This window comes from Heliangelus exortis, chromosome 15 (assembly GCF_036169615.1).
Source record: "Heliangelus exortis chromosome 15, bHelExo1.hap1, whole genome shotgun sequence".
Taxonomy (NCBI): Eukaryota; Metazoa; Chordata; class Aves; order Apodiformes; family Trochilidae; genus Heliangelus; species Heliangelus exortis.
In genome coordinates this window covers 4,714,206-4,731,271 of record NC_092436.1, presented here as the reverse complement: position 1 = coordinate 4,731,271, position 17,066 = coordinate 4,714,206, and the positions used below count along the sequence as shown (strand labels likewise).

Below are 17,066 nucleotides of genomic sequence, written 5' to 3'. Positions count from 1 at the left end.
CTGCTCACTTTGTCCTGCAGCCCCTGGTGTCCTGGGCTGTTAACCAGGGTCACAGCACAGGGCTCTGTCCCTGCTGAGCTCCCACCAGGCCTGGGGGGAAACTAAACAGCCCCCCAGCAGCACAGGGATCTCACCTGGCCTTGAGCTGTTCTCTGTGAAGCCTTTGAAAGGAAACAGCCTGTGTGCAATTGTGTGCTCACTTCAGTGCTATCAGTGATTGTGTGGGTGTCACCTCCCTCCCTTGACACCTGGTGTGACAAGCTGCTTTCTGCCCTGTCCTGCCTGAGCCCCAGAGTGGCCTTGCTTAGGCTATAAGCATCTTTATCAAGAGCAGCTCAGTATCACCTTCTACAGCCCTGGTGTGTCCCAGGGCCTCTTGGAGCAAGCTGTCACTTCCCACATTCCTGGGGAAATAGGGAAAGTTACCTCTGCAGAGCACTGACCTGGGCACCTGGGAGAACACCATGGGTGTGGGTTCTGGTCAGTTATTCTGGGGGTGCATCAGTTATCTCCAACTTAAGCCCTCAGCCTGTGTAGCAGTACAGGAACATTCTCTTCTGGGCAGCTGTTAAAAATCAGAACTTCACTCTTGCTGTCAGTTTTTGCAAAAGGTTTTATTGTGTAACTACTGCACTGTGGTCACAGCGACTTTCAGAACAACTACAAGGTGTAGGTTTTAGACTCCACAGTGAACTGAAGGCACATTCATTGACACTCCTCATAAAGCTCTTTCTATATAGACAATTCATAAATTGACTTTTCTTCTCTGTACTTAGAGCAAATACAAAACTGTACACGAGCCAGTGAAACTCACAGGAGCACCTACAGTGACAACACGGAGGGACTGCAGTTAATGTGTAGACAGCCACAGAAGAATAGATGGATCAAATAAAGTTAGAAATGCCATATACAAATTTTAATACAAATATCTATAAAAATCAGAAAAAGTAAATCTGCATTTTAGTTTCAAACAGAACTTCAAGGGTAATTACAGTCAACATAATTGTCTTATTCCAGTTAGAGAAACATTAGCTTGTATAATCCCTAAAAATTATTTTAGACTGCTTTGTCCTACACTGGAATTACTAAAGAGACCAGACAGCCTGCTGCACAGAAAATGCCTGGAACTCAGACTTAACAAAATAATGGCTACTTCTCCAATGTTAAAGTGGTCCAGTCAAGGTTATGAAAACCTTAGGAAGAATTAGATGAACACCGCTGAAGGAGTAAAGTGTGACAAGTGTCACAAACACGGACAGGTTTGGGGTATGATGGCAGTGCAAGTTCATTACTGGAACACGTGTTGCAGAAGATGTCCCCACAGTTTCTGCAGTGATGCTACAAAACAAAAAGTTAGAATAAGCTCATCTGCCTAAAAACTGAGCAGCACTGAGGAGATAGATGAGACCTTAAAGCTTTTGGAAGTCCACTGACATCACCCTCTGCTTCCCAAGAGGCTCAGCCCTCCCAGTAGTGGTTCCTCCTGTGCAGAGGACTGATCCCTGCACATCCTGGCTTCCCTCTGGTACCAAGAGCTGAGCAGGCCTGGCTGGGGCTGGGGCAGCTGCTCTGCTGCCTTTCTGCAGCTCCCTGGCACAGCCTGCATGGATTGCCAGCTCAGCACTGGGGAGATCTGGTGCCTGGGCTGCCAGGCTCCTGTGCAGGCCCCCGAGCTGTCCCAAACACTCAGAAGCAGTTCCCTGACACTGAAAGGCCCTGAGCATGGACCTGTGAGCACCCAGTCCCCATCACACACGGTACAACAGGGTAGGGAGGTGAAACACAGGGAGAGAACACAGCCCATGACAGCTCCCTACCCAAACAGAACGTTATTTTTAGGATGGGAAATACAAAATAACCTGTACATAGTTAACATGCCAACAAAATCTGGAATGGTGTCAGCTTTCCCTATCAAACTAGGCAATAGCACAAGTTTTGTTTCCTGTGACAAAAGGAAAAAACCACTGAGCAATACCTTCCTTCTTGAGATAGAGAATTCCTTCTCACATTGCTTGCAGTGTGTTGCTTCATCATCCTTCAGCCAGGTATGGCCCTAGAACATTATAATAAAAACCTCACTGTACACACAAATTTATCAAACAAAATTCAAAGGCATCTTACCAGCACTGTTGGTACTTTTGAAAAGCCATTTTTTTAAAGTAGGATGATCATGATGAAGTTTGAAGGTGTTAAATGAAATGCATATGTTTAGTCAAACTATCCATGAGATTCAGAATACCTTTAGTGCTTTATTTACTTCTTTAATGTCTTCCATCTTCAACTTTGATCTGGAAAAAAAAATATTCCCTCTGCAGGACTTTGCATTCAGTTGTATTGAATTTTACCTGCCATTTCATTGTGCAGCCACTGAATTTAAACTCTAATTCTACAGTCAGCTCCCTGTTACAACTCTGAACCCCTCAGTGGCACCAGGAAGCTTTCTCACCTTGGGGCTTGCCCCTTTTCAGTATATTCAGAAGAATGTGGCAAAAGCACAGTTCCAGTCTAAGAACTGTCTATTACTGTATTGTTTCCTATCTCAGCCATCTTACTCACTTTTATTTTATGTTCCCATGTATAGTAGCTGTCTCCTAAAATTCCCATGTTTATTGATTTTTATAACTGGATGCATTTTAAAATTATTTGTATTAGTTTGATACCCCATCCTCCAGGTTAAGTCACTTATAGGACTCCTAAAACTTACTGGCTGAGGTGAAGTCCCATTTCCTGAAGAGCTTGCTCCTGCTCCTCACAGACTTTCTCTAACTGCTGTTTCTCATCTTGAAGTTTTCTCAGTTCCTAAAAAATGAAGCACAAAATCAAGGACTTTTTTTTTGTGCTAGGTTTGATTTATAACCTGGATCTGGGAGTCTACCCAAACATTTCAAAAGAAACAAGCTCCTTTACAAGGCCACCTATTTCTAAGGTTTGATTTTTAGAATCATGTAGGTGAACTACCCAGGTGTTCTTGTAGAGCACAAACAATAAAGTAATCTAATGTTAATTTCCAGAAAGAGAGGAGGATTTTCAGGCTTTAAACATCTTTTTGAGCATAGCTGGAATGCAGCACTCCTATGCCCACATATGAGCACAAAGACAGATACTGGTGTACAATTGTGCCTTCAAAATCTAAACTGCTTGACACACAGGAGCAAAACCTCTTTTGATTAACAAGAATATTCGTGCTCAAAAAGCAAACTGTGTTCTTTTCAGTGCTGGAAAATGTGTCCTTTTGGCATAAAACTGAAAGACCTCATGTTGTCACTGAAAGCTCTGAACTTGCCACTTCCTACCTGAGCAGGGGTATCTCACCTGGGAGAAATCAGCTGATGGGACAGCTGATCAGCTTTTTGTCCCCAGCTACCCCAGCTTGGCTTCAGCTGACTGAGAAATGGCTCAGATGCTGGTGCAGCTAAAGCAGGGCAGAGAGAAACCTCCTCAGACACCTCTAGCTGGGCTGTTTCCATTGCCTGAGCCCTGTACTGGCATTTCACATGCAGGCTTGTGTCATGCCAGCCAAGTTTGAAACCACCCAAAGGAAAGTAGTACAGAGGAAATACCCTACTACAGATACAAACACTGCACTGGTTCTAAGTCAGCTTTAATCCTGCTGAATACTGGGCAAGTTTGCACTGTGTGTACCTTTTTCAGTCCTTCCATTTGTTGCAATTCTGTTTTAAGCAGAGCCGTAGCATCCTTCTCTTGGTGTAGTTCTCTTTGCAAAGTTTGTCTCTGTTCCTTTTCAGATTTTAACTCCTTTTCCAGAGTTGAGCTGTTTAAAAATAATTCACCCTAAAAAACCTTATAGCAGAAATATATCCTATACTGCTTAAGGAGACCTCTGGTATCAAAAGAAACCTTGTCCAAAACAGGGCAAAAGCTAGAGTGGTGTTCTGGGAAAGGAAAGAACAGGGATGTTATGGAAACAGACATCAAAAACTATGTTAGCATTTTTAGGTCACAGAGTTTAAAAAGAAAAAAAATGCTGGAAAAAGCGTTTCAAAATTCTCATTCTAACTGCTCTCTATAGAGAGGAGCTGGGCCTTCCTAGTGCTCTCATACTGCTGTCAATGCTTGCTGAAACCAATATGATCCAAACCTTACCCCTCTTTAGCCCTTAGCACAAAAGGAGAAGAAAGCATTTCTTAATGAAATGGCAGAAGGGAAGGAAAGAACTTGATCAGATTAAATACCATTTGCTGTCCATCTGGGACATCTGTTGCCTACAAGTGTCAAGCCTGCCAGCAAGCTCTTCCTTCATCTTGTTGCATCTTTCTTCTGCAGCCTGCTTTGCCTTTTCTGCATGCTGCAATCTACAGAGTAAGGAACAGGTACATGAGTTGTCAGTTCACATGCTTCTTACTTCCACCCTCTCATTCTGGTTTTTTTTTTTTTTTTTGAGATTTACCATACAGAACTTACTAAAAGATTGAACTGAAAATGGCAGTGGAGAAAAAGAAAACACTTTTGAAAGCAACTGTTTCTGCAAGAAAAAAAACAAAACCCGAAAGTTTGAGGTATACTCACTCCTAAACTAAAATGGATGTGATTTTAAACAGGCTGCCTATGGAAAGAGCTATGGTTTCCAAATGGGTCAATTATGGGTATGTTTGTCTGGGAAAAGAGAACAGGCAAGAGCAGAGGGTGATCAAGATGAGAAAGGAAAAAGAACATCATGCCAGCACACATGCCCAAACGTCTGTAAGGGTGTATGGAAGGTCAGCCTGTAAAGGCTTCAGTTGGAAACTTTCTACTGACTTCAGTGCTGACTTCTTGAGCTTGTGATTATTACCTCTCTTCCATTTGTTTCATAGAGGACATCATCTCATTTGTTTTTCCTTCAAATGAGGATATTGCTTCTGTTTTCTGTTGTAATGAACACTCTGCATTCTGTAGGAATAAGTGAACATTCCAGGTAATACATTTGAGTTTTCTAAAACACAAAGCATTGGAGTTTAATTAAAAGCTGCCCCTAGGTAAGGAATGTTTAGTTTGTTACAGGCCATGCCTGGGTCTGACTGGAATGTACAAACAAAATGCTGATAATACCAGAGCAGACATTCTTCAACTTTTTAAGAGCTCAGAAAAAAACTTCATGGTAATAAGCTTTCACCCATGATGTGGTCAGCTACAAGCCAGAAGTCTTTTCTTCAGAAGAAAGCTTGAAGAATTAAACTACCAGATTAAATCAAAGTGTAAGAATGTGTATTGTTACTATTATGATTTTAATATAACTGTGCTCAGTGGGCACAGAGCCAGGGAGCTGCAAAAAAAAAAAAAAAAAAAAAAAAAGGACAAAACCAAAACGAAAACAAAACAAAAACTGAGAGAAATCCCCTCTGGATTTCTGGCACCAGGTATGGGAGGGCCAGCCCAGTTAAATTCCTATGTCATTTGCAGAAAAAAGCTCTGTATATTTTGTGTGAACACTACTCCTCTATCACTTCACAAGAAATGCCTACTTGTGTATTTTTGTGTCTAGCTGCTCACTACTCCTCTCTCTCTTCACAAGAAATGCCTACTTGTGTATTTTGTGTCTAGCTGCTCTTTCTCTTCCCCACTATGTACATACCTGGGATTTATGAAACATCTGCAAATTAATGGCCTTCACTTCTTCTAATTGTTGGCGAAGTGCAACTAAAGTGTCTTGTTTTTCATGAGTATCTTTCTCCAGAAGTTTCATTGCAATTTCCATTTCCGTCTTCATTCCAATTTGGAGCTCCAACTCCTTCTCTAGTTCCTTACAAAGAGATTTCCTAGTTAATGCTATGTAGTCAGATGTCAGAGATAAGCATTTCCAAAATCCATGCAATCCTTACATAAACTGTGTATCACCCCTGAGACAATACCAAAGCCTGATTTTACAGAGGAGTCAAATCTCAAAGAACACCTTAAGTCAGTAAGACCAAAATGGTATTTCAGCCCTCCAGATCAGAGGAAGGGTGCAGATCTGCTGGAACAAAGTGTAGAGCTCAGTGTGTAACTTAGGGACCTGTCAAATGAAACATTTCTCCTGGCAGATGGGGTTGGGGCTGACTTAGAGCCACAGATCTAAGTCTCTGCTGTAACAACACTGGTAGGTTCAGCAAGTGTCTTGTATTTGTAATGCTACCTTAACACAGACAGAATCCTCTATCTTTTGTTAAGTTGCCTTACCAGCCTGATTTTTTTTTCTTCTTTCAGCTGTTTCCAGACATCACTGTACATTTCATCAAGACCCTGTCGTGACTGCTTGTAAGTATCCAATTCCACTTGTGTATCCTCTTTTGTTACCTACAAAAAAACATCAGCAGAAAAGCCACGAGATCACAAAGCTATGTATTTGAAGTAAACCTTAAGATCTTGGGTCTGTCCCAGCATTCCTACATGCTATTTCAAGTAAAATCCTATTATTTCACAACAAATGAGTGGGTAAATGTTAATAAGCTGACATTTCAAAAAATACAGTGAAAATAAAAATAAACTATTCTAATACTTTCTAATACACACTAATGCTTTCTCTCTTCTGTAAATATAAGTTTAAGTGTGTAGTACAGAACAACAAAATCTAACACCTATGCATACTATACAAAAGAGCAGTGATCTACACAGTAACATGCTAAACTTTCCTTAGCATTCCAGTTCAAAGTCCTTTTGAGAGCACTAACTACAGATGATCAAAAGAAATTATTTATTTTAAGGATCCTCATCATCTTTAAACAGGTTGCCCACCTCCACACTTTTTTCACTCCGTTCACGAATTAATTCATTTTGTTGTTTTAATTGCTGCTGCTCTTCCTGAAGGGATCCAATCCGGTCAGTTGCTGCTGCAAGCTGTTTACAAAGAGAACATATTTATTATATTAACACATCATTTGGAAGAACTCTAAAGTTAGTATCTCAGCCTCTGTAGCAGGTGTGCTGCTCACTTCCCCTTTCGACACTTTCATTTCCCCCAGGAGCTTCCTGACCCTTTTGAAGCCCTACTCACTGTACAGCCCAAATTAATAAACCCACCACATTTGTTCAGTTGACTTCTGCTTCATGTCCACATCAATTATTTTTAAATATCAACTGTGTAAAGAAACACAGCCTAGTGGAAAAGGCTGAAATCCACCACAGATCTATGATCTGCAGTTTCGTTCTGGTATGAACCAAAAGCCAGGGTTGAGATTCACTGGTGGAACCTTATGGCATTTTCATGTGGAGATACCCCAAAAAGTAAGAAGTTGGACTACACAGATATACTCTGACCTCACATACACTGTAATATAAACAAACCATAAACCACCACCACACCAAAACCAAAAATCCCATTATCATACATGCTGCTGGGTTCTATTTCAGTTCCTGCCTAGGAAAGGTTTCCTAAATGAAGTGTGATTCTTTTTCTGAGCTCTGTTTAAGTCATGGCAAATACACATCTACGTGCAGAAGGACAGAGGGACAAGTCATGTTCATTACAGTGGTATGATGACTTTTAGGTGGAGACACCACTGCAAGATAAGAACTTGATTAAGGAAACCCACCTAATAAATAGGTGCCCAAAAGCTTTTTAACACCTAACGAAGTGTAGAAGCTTTCCACAGAGCTTTCTCCACATGCCAGTCCTACCAATCCCACATCCTTCATTAGTATCAACTCAAATATTAGGTCTAAGGTATATTCTGAGTGAGTTTTGCCTCTGATAGAAAACAACTACGAGAAACATTTAACAGACCAGGCACAAACCTCTTCCTGGAGTTTTGAATTGGTCTTTTCTAAACAGTCTATTTTGTTCTGAAGATCTGCAACTGTGCAACTGGAGCAAGAAAAAGAGAAGCATAAAAACAGTAAAAGAAGTGCCAGTGCTCAACATTTATTCCTACCTTCAATCAGATTTTTATTATCTTGTATTTGTGCACAATGAAAGACTTTGGCACACTCTTCCTCTAAAGAATGAAAGTCCAGATTCACTTGTAATAATTTCATCTTGAAAAAGTAGCTCCAAAATCTTTTGTTAATCAATAATAAGTCTCAAAAAAGTCTCAAAAAATGTCAACTATTACTGTTTTCTGAATTGCATATGCAATCAGAAGAGTAAAACTACAAAGTAAAACTAAGATTTTGGGAAATAATAAGAAAATGCATTTCAGTATTGACAATAATCTACCAGAGTGACAGCAGAGCCAGTCAAGCTCACACTGGAAAGGCTAAACAGGACAAGTGTTTGTACATTTACATTAAAAGAAATTAAAACCCCACCTTAGATGTCGGTTAAGTTCTTCCACATAATGCTTCTGGTCAAGGACAGCTGTAATCCCTCCATCTCTAGTTGTGAAAGACAGAATTTATTGTTTGAGAAGAACCTCCTTAATTCTAAAGTGTTAGTTTGTACTATGGTTTTCAACATAGATTTGCAAACTGAGTTGAAAACTTTTCTTATCAAGATATTTGTGCCTGAGCCAGACCAGAAGCCCTGGGGAAATGAAGCAGCTGAACAGTAAAGTGCTCTGAAGTTGAGGAAGCACAAAACTCTGAAGTCCTCCCCATTCCCTACAGTCTGCAATTTACCTAGCATTTTACCTTCAAGTATGTTTTTTCTTTCCCAACTGATCTCTTCCACAAAGACATCTACTTATGTGAGAGCATTTCTGAAACTGCTTAAAAGGAAAGCAGTGACCTGGTAGTGAGTGACTTCCTAGATCACATCTCCTAGAACACAGCAACAAAACAACCCAGAATTCTGGGTGCTTCTGATCTGATCCCAGGTTAAGAGACAAACTCACCACACTGTGCTGTCAAAACTACCATGAGCTCAAACTTTGACAGCACTTTTGTTCAGCTAACAAAATGCACTTTGGATTATCTTTTTTTGATGATTAACAGAGTTTAAGATCTCTAGCACTCATGTGCTCCCACAGAAGAACAGGTTTGCTCTACAAAAATATAAAGATTTAGAATTAATAAGTCACCATACATACTGTTTGCCATCACTGTCCTGTGTTTCCTTAAGGTACAAGGAAAAATCAATCACTCCAACCTGAAAAATACATTGAAGGCATTAAGACACCTTCACAGTGCAATTCCGTGTTGCAGCAGGCATTATTTATATTTAGAAAATGGTAAACATCTGAAGTTTAAGTTCAGAAAGGCAGATAATACCCATATTCTTGCCCTCCCTTGGCCCCAGAAAAAAAACCAAAAAAGAACCTCACTCACTCTTTCTAAACCCAAACATAAAATCTTATGGATATATGACATTTATAGATATATATGACATTTAAGCAATTCTTTGAGTTCTTATAAATAGTTAGCCATGTTCATAATTTGTAGAACAGGCAGCACGATGTCACCATTATTTTCTGAACATTATCTTTTAATGAACAAAAAGGTTAATAAGAATAAAATTCTAGCAATGTACATTTTTAATCCAGAGAGAGAGTTAGACTTCTGCAGTGCTATTAACACATTTTGTCAAAGTTTACCTAGTTCAAAAATAAAACAGACTGGCTGAAAGAGGATGTGGTCTCAAATGACAAGATCCTCTCAACACATTAAGCAGAGATTCATGTAAGGCATCTATTTGTTTGGCTTACAAATACCTCAAAACATTCCTTATACTCCTGGTCTGTTTCACTAAAGCAGCAGAGGTATCTGAGACCATTGCTTGCCCCCACCCAAGCCAAAAGGAAATGACCATTCCTTCTCAAAACAAAAGCTCCCACAAGTCCCTAGAAGATTGGTTTTGACAAAGTATCTCTTGCCATTAGCTTAGTTCATCCAATTTTGATTTATCATTAGACATTCAAATGTCTTCATCTGTAAACAGTGGCAAACCCAGGCTGCATATCCCATTCAAGAATTCTAAAGTACTTATGGATGTGCTTATATCTACTGGAATCTTATACAGAGTGATCTTATTTAAGCTTTAATCTTCACCTGGGAGTCCAAGTCTTCTCCTTTCAAGCAAAGGTTTGCATCAATCACATTCAGTCCAACGAGCAGACCCACAATGACTGCTCCTTCCTCCTCCATCATCAACGCATCAGGTTCATAAAATTCACTAGAAGAAATATAATATGGCATCACTGCACATCATAACAATTCTAATGATGCTGCCATAACTGAAATCAGATAAATAGTGAGGCAGTCCACATAAAGCTTCCTCCTTTTTTAATTTACTGCACAAAATGGAAGATGCAGAACTCTCACAGAAAATACTTGTTTCTCTGTAGGTTGACTGCAAAAACAGTGAACAGTTTGCACCTCTGCAGGTTGCATGAAAAAGCTTAAAGTTAAACTGGTCAATTAATAACTGGTCAATTAATGACCCCCAGCAATGCAAGGCTGCAGTGATTCAGTGAATAAAATCTACTCATGTCTGTACTGTTACCTTAATAGATGCTTATGGTCCAAGAGTACTTTGAGATAATCTGCCAGCTTCTTTTGCATGAGTGCAAGATAAAGCCAAGCCCTTCCTCTTCCTACAGCAGTCCTACAATGAAAAAAATGCATGTTTTGGTACAACAAAAAAGGATTGTTAACTAGATTTTTACAATTCAATCCTCCCTTTACAATGTGTTCTCTCTAGAACACAGAATTGTAGGAGTAAATTCCATTGCTTCAGTGAACTGAAAGTATATTGTAAAAGCTTCCTAATTTGGAAAGACATACATATTTTCAGCTACTACGATAACACAAATATTGATACATAATATCAATATCATAGTATCAATATATAGTATCCTAGTACTAGGATACATCCTAGACTTCATGGTCCTGAATTACACAGATGTAATACTACCAGCACACACACAAATCAGACAAAGCCATAGAAGTGAAGGAAAGAAGAGGAAAGAAAATATCTATGAAGACCCTACAGCTATTTTAGCAAGCTTACAGACATTTCAAAATATATTTTTTTACTCTAACAGCTTTGCTTGAATTAGAAGCACAGAGTGTTTTGTGATGTCCTCCTCAGCTCTTAGAGAAGCCACTGTCTCCTAAATATGCTATTTTTCTCTCTAGGAACAAAATCTCCTTAAGCAAGGGGAAAGGCTATGTAAAGGACTCCCTTTAGCAGCAGTATAACTGAAATGCATCAGCCCCAACAATCAACTTACTTCAGCTCTGGCAGGTTTTTAACACTGGTTGCTATATCCGATGCTTCAGGACAAAGTTTTTCCACTAGCTCCAAAGGACCGAAAAACGATTTGTTCTGTCCAATAAAAGTCTTCTTCACTAAAGGAAGTACACAGAGAAGTTTGTGAGGAACAGTGGCAGCCTTCCAACTCCCAAATCATAAATTTTACCCTTTGTTTTCCTTTCTCTTACCAACTCCTATCATGTGAACGAAAAGGGGGCATTAAACCACCGTGATGGTTAAGGGGGTACAAAATACAGGGTATATTAGTAGGTGACAACACAGTTGTACCTGTAACAGGGATTAGCATCATAAGGTGGATCTGAATTATGTTGGGTGAGCCAGGACACAGACAATTTATCTGCCCCTCCTGCATGGCAGCTGCGGGGAGTGGGTGCCCACCTTTCAGTCCGTGCTTGAGGCAGTGCTCCAGCACCACGAAGAACTGCTGCAAGGGAGGGAAGTCAGAGTCCAGGGTCCGGCCCAGGCTCAGGGCCGACTGGATGAGAATTTTGATGCTGAGCTTCATCATGTTCATGAGGTTGGCGCGCTCCTCCATGCTGTGGTACCGCGCACCTGGGGACACGGCACGCACACAGACACGCACACACACACAGACACAGACACACGCACACACACACACAAACACACAGACACACACACAGAGGGATGGAGACAGAAACGCTGTTTTTAGAAACGCGCTCCCGACCCCTGACATCGCTGACGGGAGCGCTGCCGCCCCGCCTGGGTCTCCATCTTGCGGGGCCGAGCAGCTGGAGCAGAGCCGGGTGCAGGACACGGACCGGGGGAACCATCAAGAACCGACACGGGGAGCCCCGCTGCTCCAGCCCTGCCGTCCCCAGCACCCTCCTCCCATGGGGGGACACAGCACATCCCCTCCTCCCCCCTTCCTTTTCCCCCGGGGCTGTCACCGCCCCCCCGGGGGTCCCGTACCTGTGCGGCGGGGCGGGCACCCCCACCGCCGGCTGAGGAGACCCCGCCCCGCCCGCGTTACCACGGCAACGGCTCACGCATTCCCCCCCCGCCCCGCCCCGCCGCCACTCTCGCGAGAGTGAGGCTGTCCCGCACCGCGCCGCGCCGGGCGCCATTTTATGAAGAGTTTGTGGTGCGGGGTTCGGCCATGGGCAGCGCATCCTCGCAGCCCTCCTGCAGGGAAGGTAGCGCTGCTCCTCCCCGCCCAGGCCTGACAGGCTCTTCTTGACACCTGCAGGAGGGCGAGACAAAAAGAAGCTGCCGGCGACCACTTTTTATCTCCGGTCAACAATAGGTTCTGACAGAGGCTGCCAGCTGCAGGCCAGTGGTGGCCTAAACCACCTGCTGAGGGCCCTGCTGGTCACCTGCGGATCAAACGTGGTCATGTTCCCTTGCTGTAATAGCAGCTGCAGAAGACCAACAGGTAGCCCCCGTGTCAGTTATATGCAGGACTGTTAACAGTGTTTCTAACACCATGCAAAAGTCTCGTTGGGTGCTGATTATCCATTGTTTTCCTTTCTGTGCTCATAACGTTAATTTAGGATTAAAACTGAAAAAAGCCCTCTCTAGAGGAGTGAAAACAGGAAGTCACTCTCATCAACTCTTAATCACAAAGCACACAGTCCCATCAGTATCCTGTTCTATCAATCCCTGCAGTCAGTGAAGTGGATGCCTCAAAATTGCATATGATGTCTTGAGAAGAGACAGGGTTAAAAGGGCTGTCACATTTTCGATTTTAAATGTCAACGCTGTCAGGTTACACATCAGGAACAGGAAGTAAGCTGACTGCCAAAGCAGAAAATCTGTTGGTTTTTTTGGGTATTGGGGTGTTTCAGTAGCAACGCCAACTCACATTTTTGAATTTTAAAATACTGTGCATAAAAGGTTCTTTGTGAACTGGAATTTAAACATTGTCTTGATAAGAGTTTGTGTTAAGCTAAATAATCACTTGAACAATATTTTTAGACTGTTGAAAATTTACACAGTCAAGTACATCTTTTGCAAACCTCTGGACAAGTTGGTACATGTGAAACAGGGAGGTATTAGAGACATTATCAAAGCCCAGCCTCGAGGATTAGGAATTGAGTTAGCTAAGTGCTAAAGATCACAAATATGTTGCAGTCTTTAAAAGAATGCAGTCACACTGCCTGGTATCTGTTTACCATAATTATTCACCACAAAAGTCAGAAAACACTGAAGCACAAAGAAAAGCTACCAGCTCATCATCTCTTGGTCTTTAGACTGAAAGACTGTCTTGATTTGTAATCTTCAGATTTGTAGCTCCTTGCCTCCTCTTCAAGGCAGGAGATAGTTTCTTCAGTAGCAGACACTGGTTTTATGATGTGCCTTTCTGAACATCCAACTGACTGCACAATGTTCTGAACAGTTTACATGAGATCAACAGAGATGAAGTACCAAGCAGAGGTTACAAAAACCTCTGGAAAAACATGGCAGTAGGGAACAAGTTGCAAGTTTTCCACAAGTGGTCTTGCTGGCCTCAGCTTATTTCTTAAAAATACCTGAATTTATAGTGCTTGGTCAAAGCACTCAATCAAAGGTAATAAAGAATAGGTAGAACAGCTGATTTAGTGACTGTTCATATTTCATATGTAAGTTATGAACAGATTTTTTTATATGTAATTTTCCATATAATTCATCAATGTATTATCCAAATACTTTGAACAATTTGGGAAGGTAGTGTTGTATTCCCTTACATTAATCCAAAAATTGATGGTAAAAGCTCCATTAAGTGTGGTAGCTCCATTTCAAGCAAGAGAACATTTTGTTCCCCACCCCTCACCAAATGCTGTACGTTGTTTTGAAGTACATCTATTCACAGCATTATTCCAAATACAACTGAAGAAAATGGGATATTCTGCCCACAGGCAGGTCAGATCCCAGTTGTACAAGATGGGCATTCAGAAAATAAATTTGTGAGATGTTTGGTGTGAGACTTCAAGAAGCAGGGAAACAGAAGAATCTAGGTCTTTCTGGACAGACAATCTTAAACTCTTGACTATGCAACACTGAGGAATTTTTATATTAAAAAAAAAAGTCCATCAGCTGTAACTTACTTCACCATGCAGTCACAATTCATCCCCACAGAACTCCAGCTTGATTACTTAATATCATAAAAATAAAAAGGTCACCATCTGTTAGCAAAATGATCAAGCACTTATCCAAGAGCCTGGGGTACAGGACTCCAGGCCCAATTTCTGCTACATTTGACCAGTCTTATTTCCAGCATCACTGAGATTTAATTTCCGTAAGAATTCAACTAAAGAATTCCATCAGAATTCAACCTTTAAATTCTGTTTTAAGAGACCGGTTCCATAAATCTCTGTGAATACTGATGTCAAATAAAGCAAGCTGTGGATAAATAGAAGGCATTTTTAGCATAGTTAAAAGTAATTTATAACACATCTGTATCTTATTTCACTTGTCCACTTTCTGATAAGAAGCCTCTACAAGAAGTGCAGTCTGGGTCTGTCTGAACCAGCCCAACTAAGGAGGAAAACGAATGGACTGGATCACCTGCTGCTGCTGAGGTGAACTTTTAAGGGCGAGGGAGAAAACGAATCAAATTAAAACCCACTGCACAGAACTGAAGTAAATTTCCCCAAACATACAGAAAAGTTTAGGATTCTTCTGATTCCAATACATTTTGCCGAGTTCTACATCTGTGTTGCATAATTTTGCTTAAATTGAAAGTTGCAGCAGCAGATTTAAAAAAACCTAAAGTCATAAACACGCATGGCTGGCACTCATCAACAGCACTTACGGAGCAAGCTTATTTGGGCACCATAAAAGCAAGTTTACTAAATAAACATGACCATACTTGTTTTTGCGGTGCTGTCAGTGCTGACTGGTTTGGGTATGAGTCCTACCAAAGATGCAGACTTCAGAGCGTTGCCATAGCTCAGCGCCAAGTTTTCCGAGGCTTTCTTGGCCAGCGACAGGATGGGCGCAGACCACCTCCCTTCTTCCGTTTTCTCTTTTTCCTCGTTTTTCAGCTCAGCCGCAGCGGGGATCTGGGTTTTGTCAATAATCTCGAAGTCTTCCTTCACTTCCGCGGCGGTCGCTGTGCAGCTCTCCCCTTCAGCCATCTTTGACTTGTCATATGACACCAGTCATGAGCAATCGAGCAGACAGACCTGCTCCTGATGCTTCCCTGCTTCCCTGACTGCTTCCCTGCTTCCGTGACTGCTTCCCTGCCTCCCTGCCTGCTTCCTGACTGCTTCCGTGCTTCCCTGACTGCTTCTTTGCCTCCCTGCCTGCTTCCCTGCTTTCCTGACTGCTTCCTGCCTGCTTCCCTGCTTCCCTGACTGCTTCCCTGCCTTCCTGCCTGCTTCCTGACTGCTTCCCTGCTTCCCTGACTGCTTCCTGCCTGCTTCCCTGCTTCCCTGACTGCTTCCCTGCCTTCCTGCCTGCTTCCCTGCTACCCTGACTGCTTCCTGCCTGCTTCCCTGCTTCCTGCCTGCTTCCCTGCTTCCTGACTGCTTCCCTGCCTTCCTGCCTGCTTCCTGCCTGCTTCCCTGCTTCCCTGCCTGCTTCCTTGCTTCCCTGCCTGCTTCCTTGCTTCCCTGCCTGCCTCCTGCCTGCTTCCCTACTTCCCTGACTGCTTCCCTGCCTCCCTGCCTGCTTCCTTGCTTCTCTGCCTTCCTGCCTGGTTCCCTGCCTGCTTCCCCACCTACTTCCCTGCCTGCTTCCCAGCCTGCTTCCCTGCTTCTCTGCCTTCCTGCCTTCTTCCCTGCTTCCTTGCCTTCCTGCCTGCTTCCCTGCTTCCCTGCTTCCCTGCCTGCTTCCCTGCCTGCTTCCCCACCTACTTCCCTGCCTGCTTCCCATCTTCCCTGCTTCCCTGCCTGCTTCCCTGCTTCCCTGCCTGCTTCCCTGCTTCCCTGCAGGTACCCAAGAGCCAGCTGAACCATTTTCGAGCAGCTGCACGGACCATGGGACCAGCACTTCCAGAACTGAGCAGTTCTCTTACTGTTAAAGTTTACTTACACTTAAAGACTCGGGGGTGAAAGATGACCTAAGAGTTGACTTTTCAACAAGTTAAGAGAGTATCAGATACGCCCTTTCCAGGTTTTTGTTGCTGTGTTCCCAAACATGATTTCAATTAGAAAATTTATAGTATCTTTGGAAATCCCTGATTTTTGCAGTTAAGTTGTGACAACTTGAGGAGATCTTTATTACTCTGCCAATAATTCAAGTCATCGTGGCTTGATTCAAATGGTGGCAGGTTCCCTGTTGTGAGAATTGTTTTTCTTGCATCACTGACATTACAAAATAATTGTAGTCAATAAGGCTACTTCATTGATGTATTTGAGCTGTGTTTGATAGAAGAAAGTGATGGGGAACCGAAATAAACCTAATATGAAAATTTTACCTTAATATCTTAATATACCTTTGGATATCTCAAAATATTGATGTAGCCTATCAATGCATGGCTCATTAACCATTTTTCCATTCAGAAACTGTAGGCACCTGACATACATCACTCAGCCACCAGATAGCAGGTGATGCATGTTAACTTTTGATGCTACCCAGAACAAAGTCTTGTTTGTTTGTTTGTTTGTTTTAAGAAATAAAAGGAGGGAGTAGGATCAGTTTCAGTAGTCTTGCAGCAAAATAAATCTTCAGGTCTGTATCTTGTTTATTTTCTTACCACAAGCTACATTAAGATTGATTCTGTTCTCTTGGCTTCTCAGACACTGAAAATTTATCAGCTTTCATTCCGAAAAAGAAATGTTCATGGAAGTTCTTACGTTTTTGTTGTGAATTCAGAGGTCAGCAGCCTCTTATTCACTCATGATTCATGTGAGCTAAGTATAGGCTTTAAGCTGATTTTGCTGAAAAGTTACAGAGGTTTTACTCCATCTGGTGGGCTCCAGCAGTGTTTGCCTGTGTTTATGAGGAAGTATCCAGCAGCTCCATGGGTTGTTGCTGTCTTGCAGGGGATTATACA

General features: G+C 42.1%; 1 protein-coding gene across 4 annotated transcripts; it reads right to left on the bottom strand.

The window, feature by feature from the left end:
• Positions 1-593: 593 nt before the first annotated feature.
• On the bottom strand, positions 594-15,266 carry RUFY1 (RUN and FYVE domain containing 1). 4 transcript variants are annotated; one of them, XM_071758672.1, is made up of 18 exons: positions 14,937-15,266; positions 11,507-11,680; positions 11,085-11,202; positions 10,355-10,456; positions 9,901-10,024; positions 8,943-9,001; positions 8,224-8,289; positions 7,711-7,780; positions 6,712-6,813; positions 6,157-6,273; positions 5,573-5,740; positions 4,793-4,890; positions 4,194-4,313; positions 3,643-3,772; positions 2,705-2,799; positions 2,240-2,288; positions 1,976-2,053; positions 594-1,338 (listed from the first exon to the last, which is right to left on the bottom strand). In XM_071758672.1, exons 1-18 carry the CDS (start codon positions 15,202-15,204, stop codon positions 1,195-1,197), a joined length of 2,082 nt encoding a protein of 693 aa, XP_071614773.1. In that variant the 5' UTR covers positions 15,205-15,266; the 3' UTR covers positions 594-1,194. The 4 variants fall into 4 exon arrangements, 3 of the variants coding, with proteins under 3 accessions (XP_071614773.1, XP_071614774.1, XP_071614775.1); XM_071758673.1 differs by having other exon boundaries at positions 14,986-15,219; XM_071758674.1 differs by lacking the exon at positions 14,937-15,266 and adding an exon at positions 12,059-12,146.
• Positions 15,267-17,066: the final 1,800 nt, after the last annotated feature.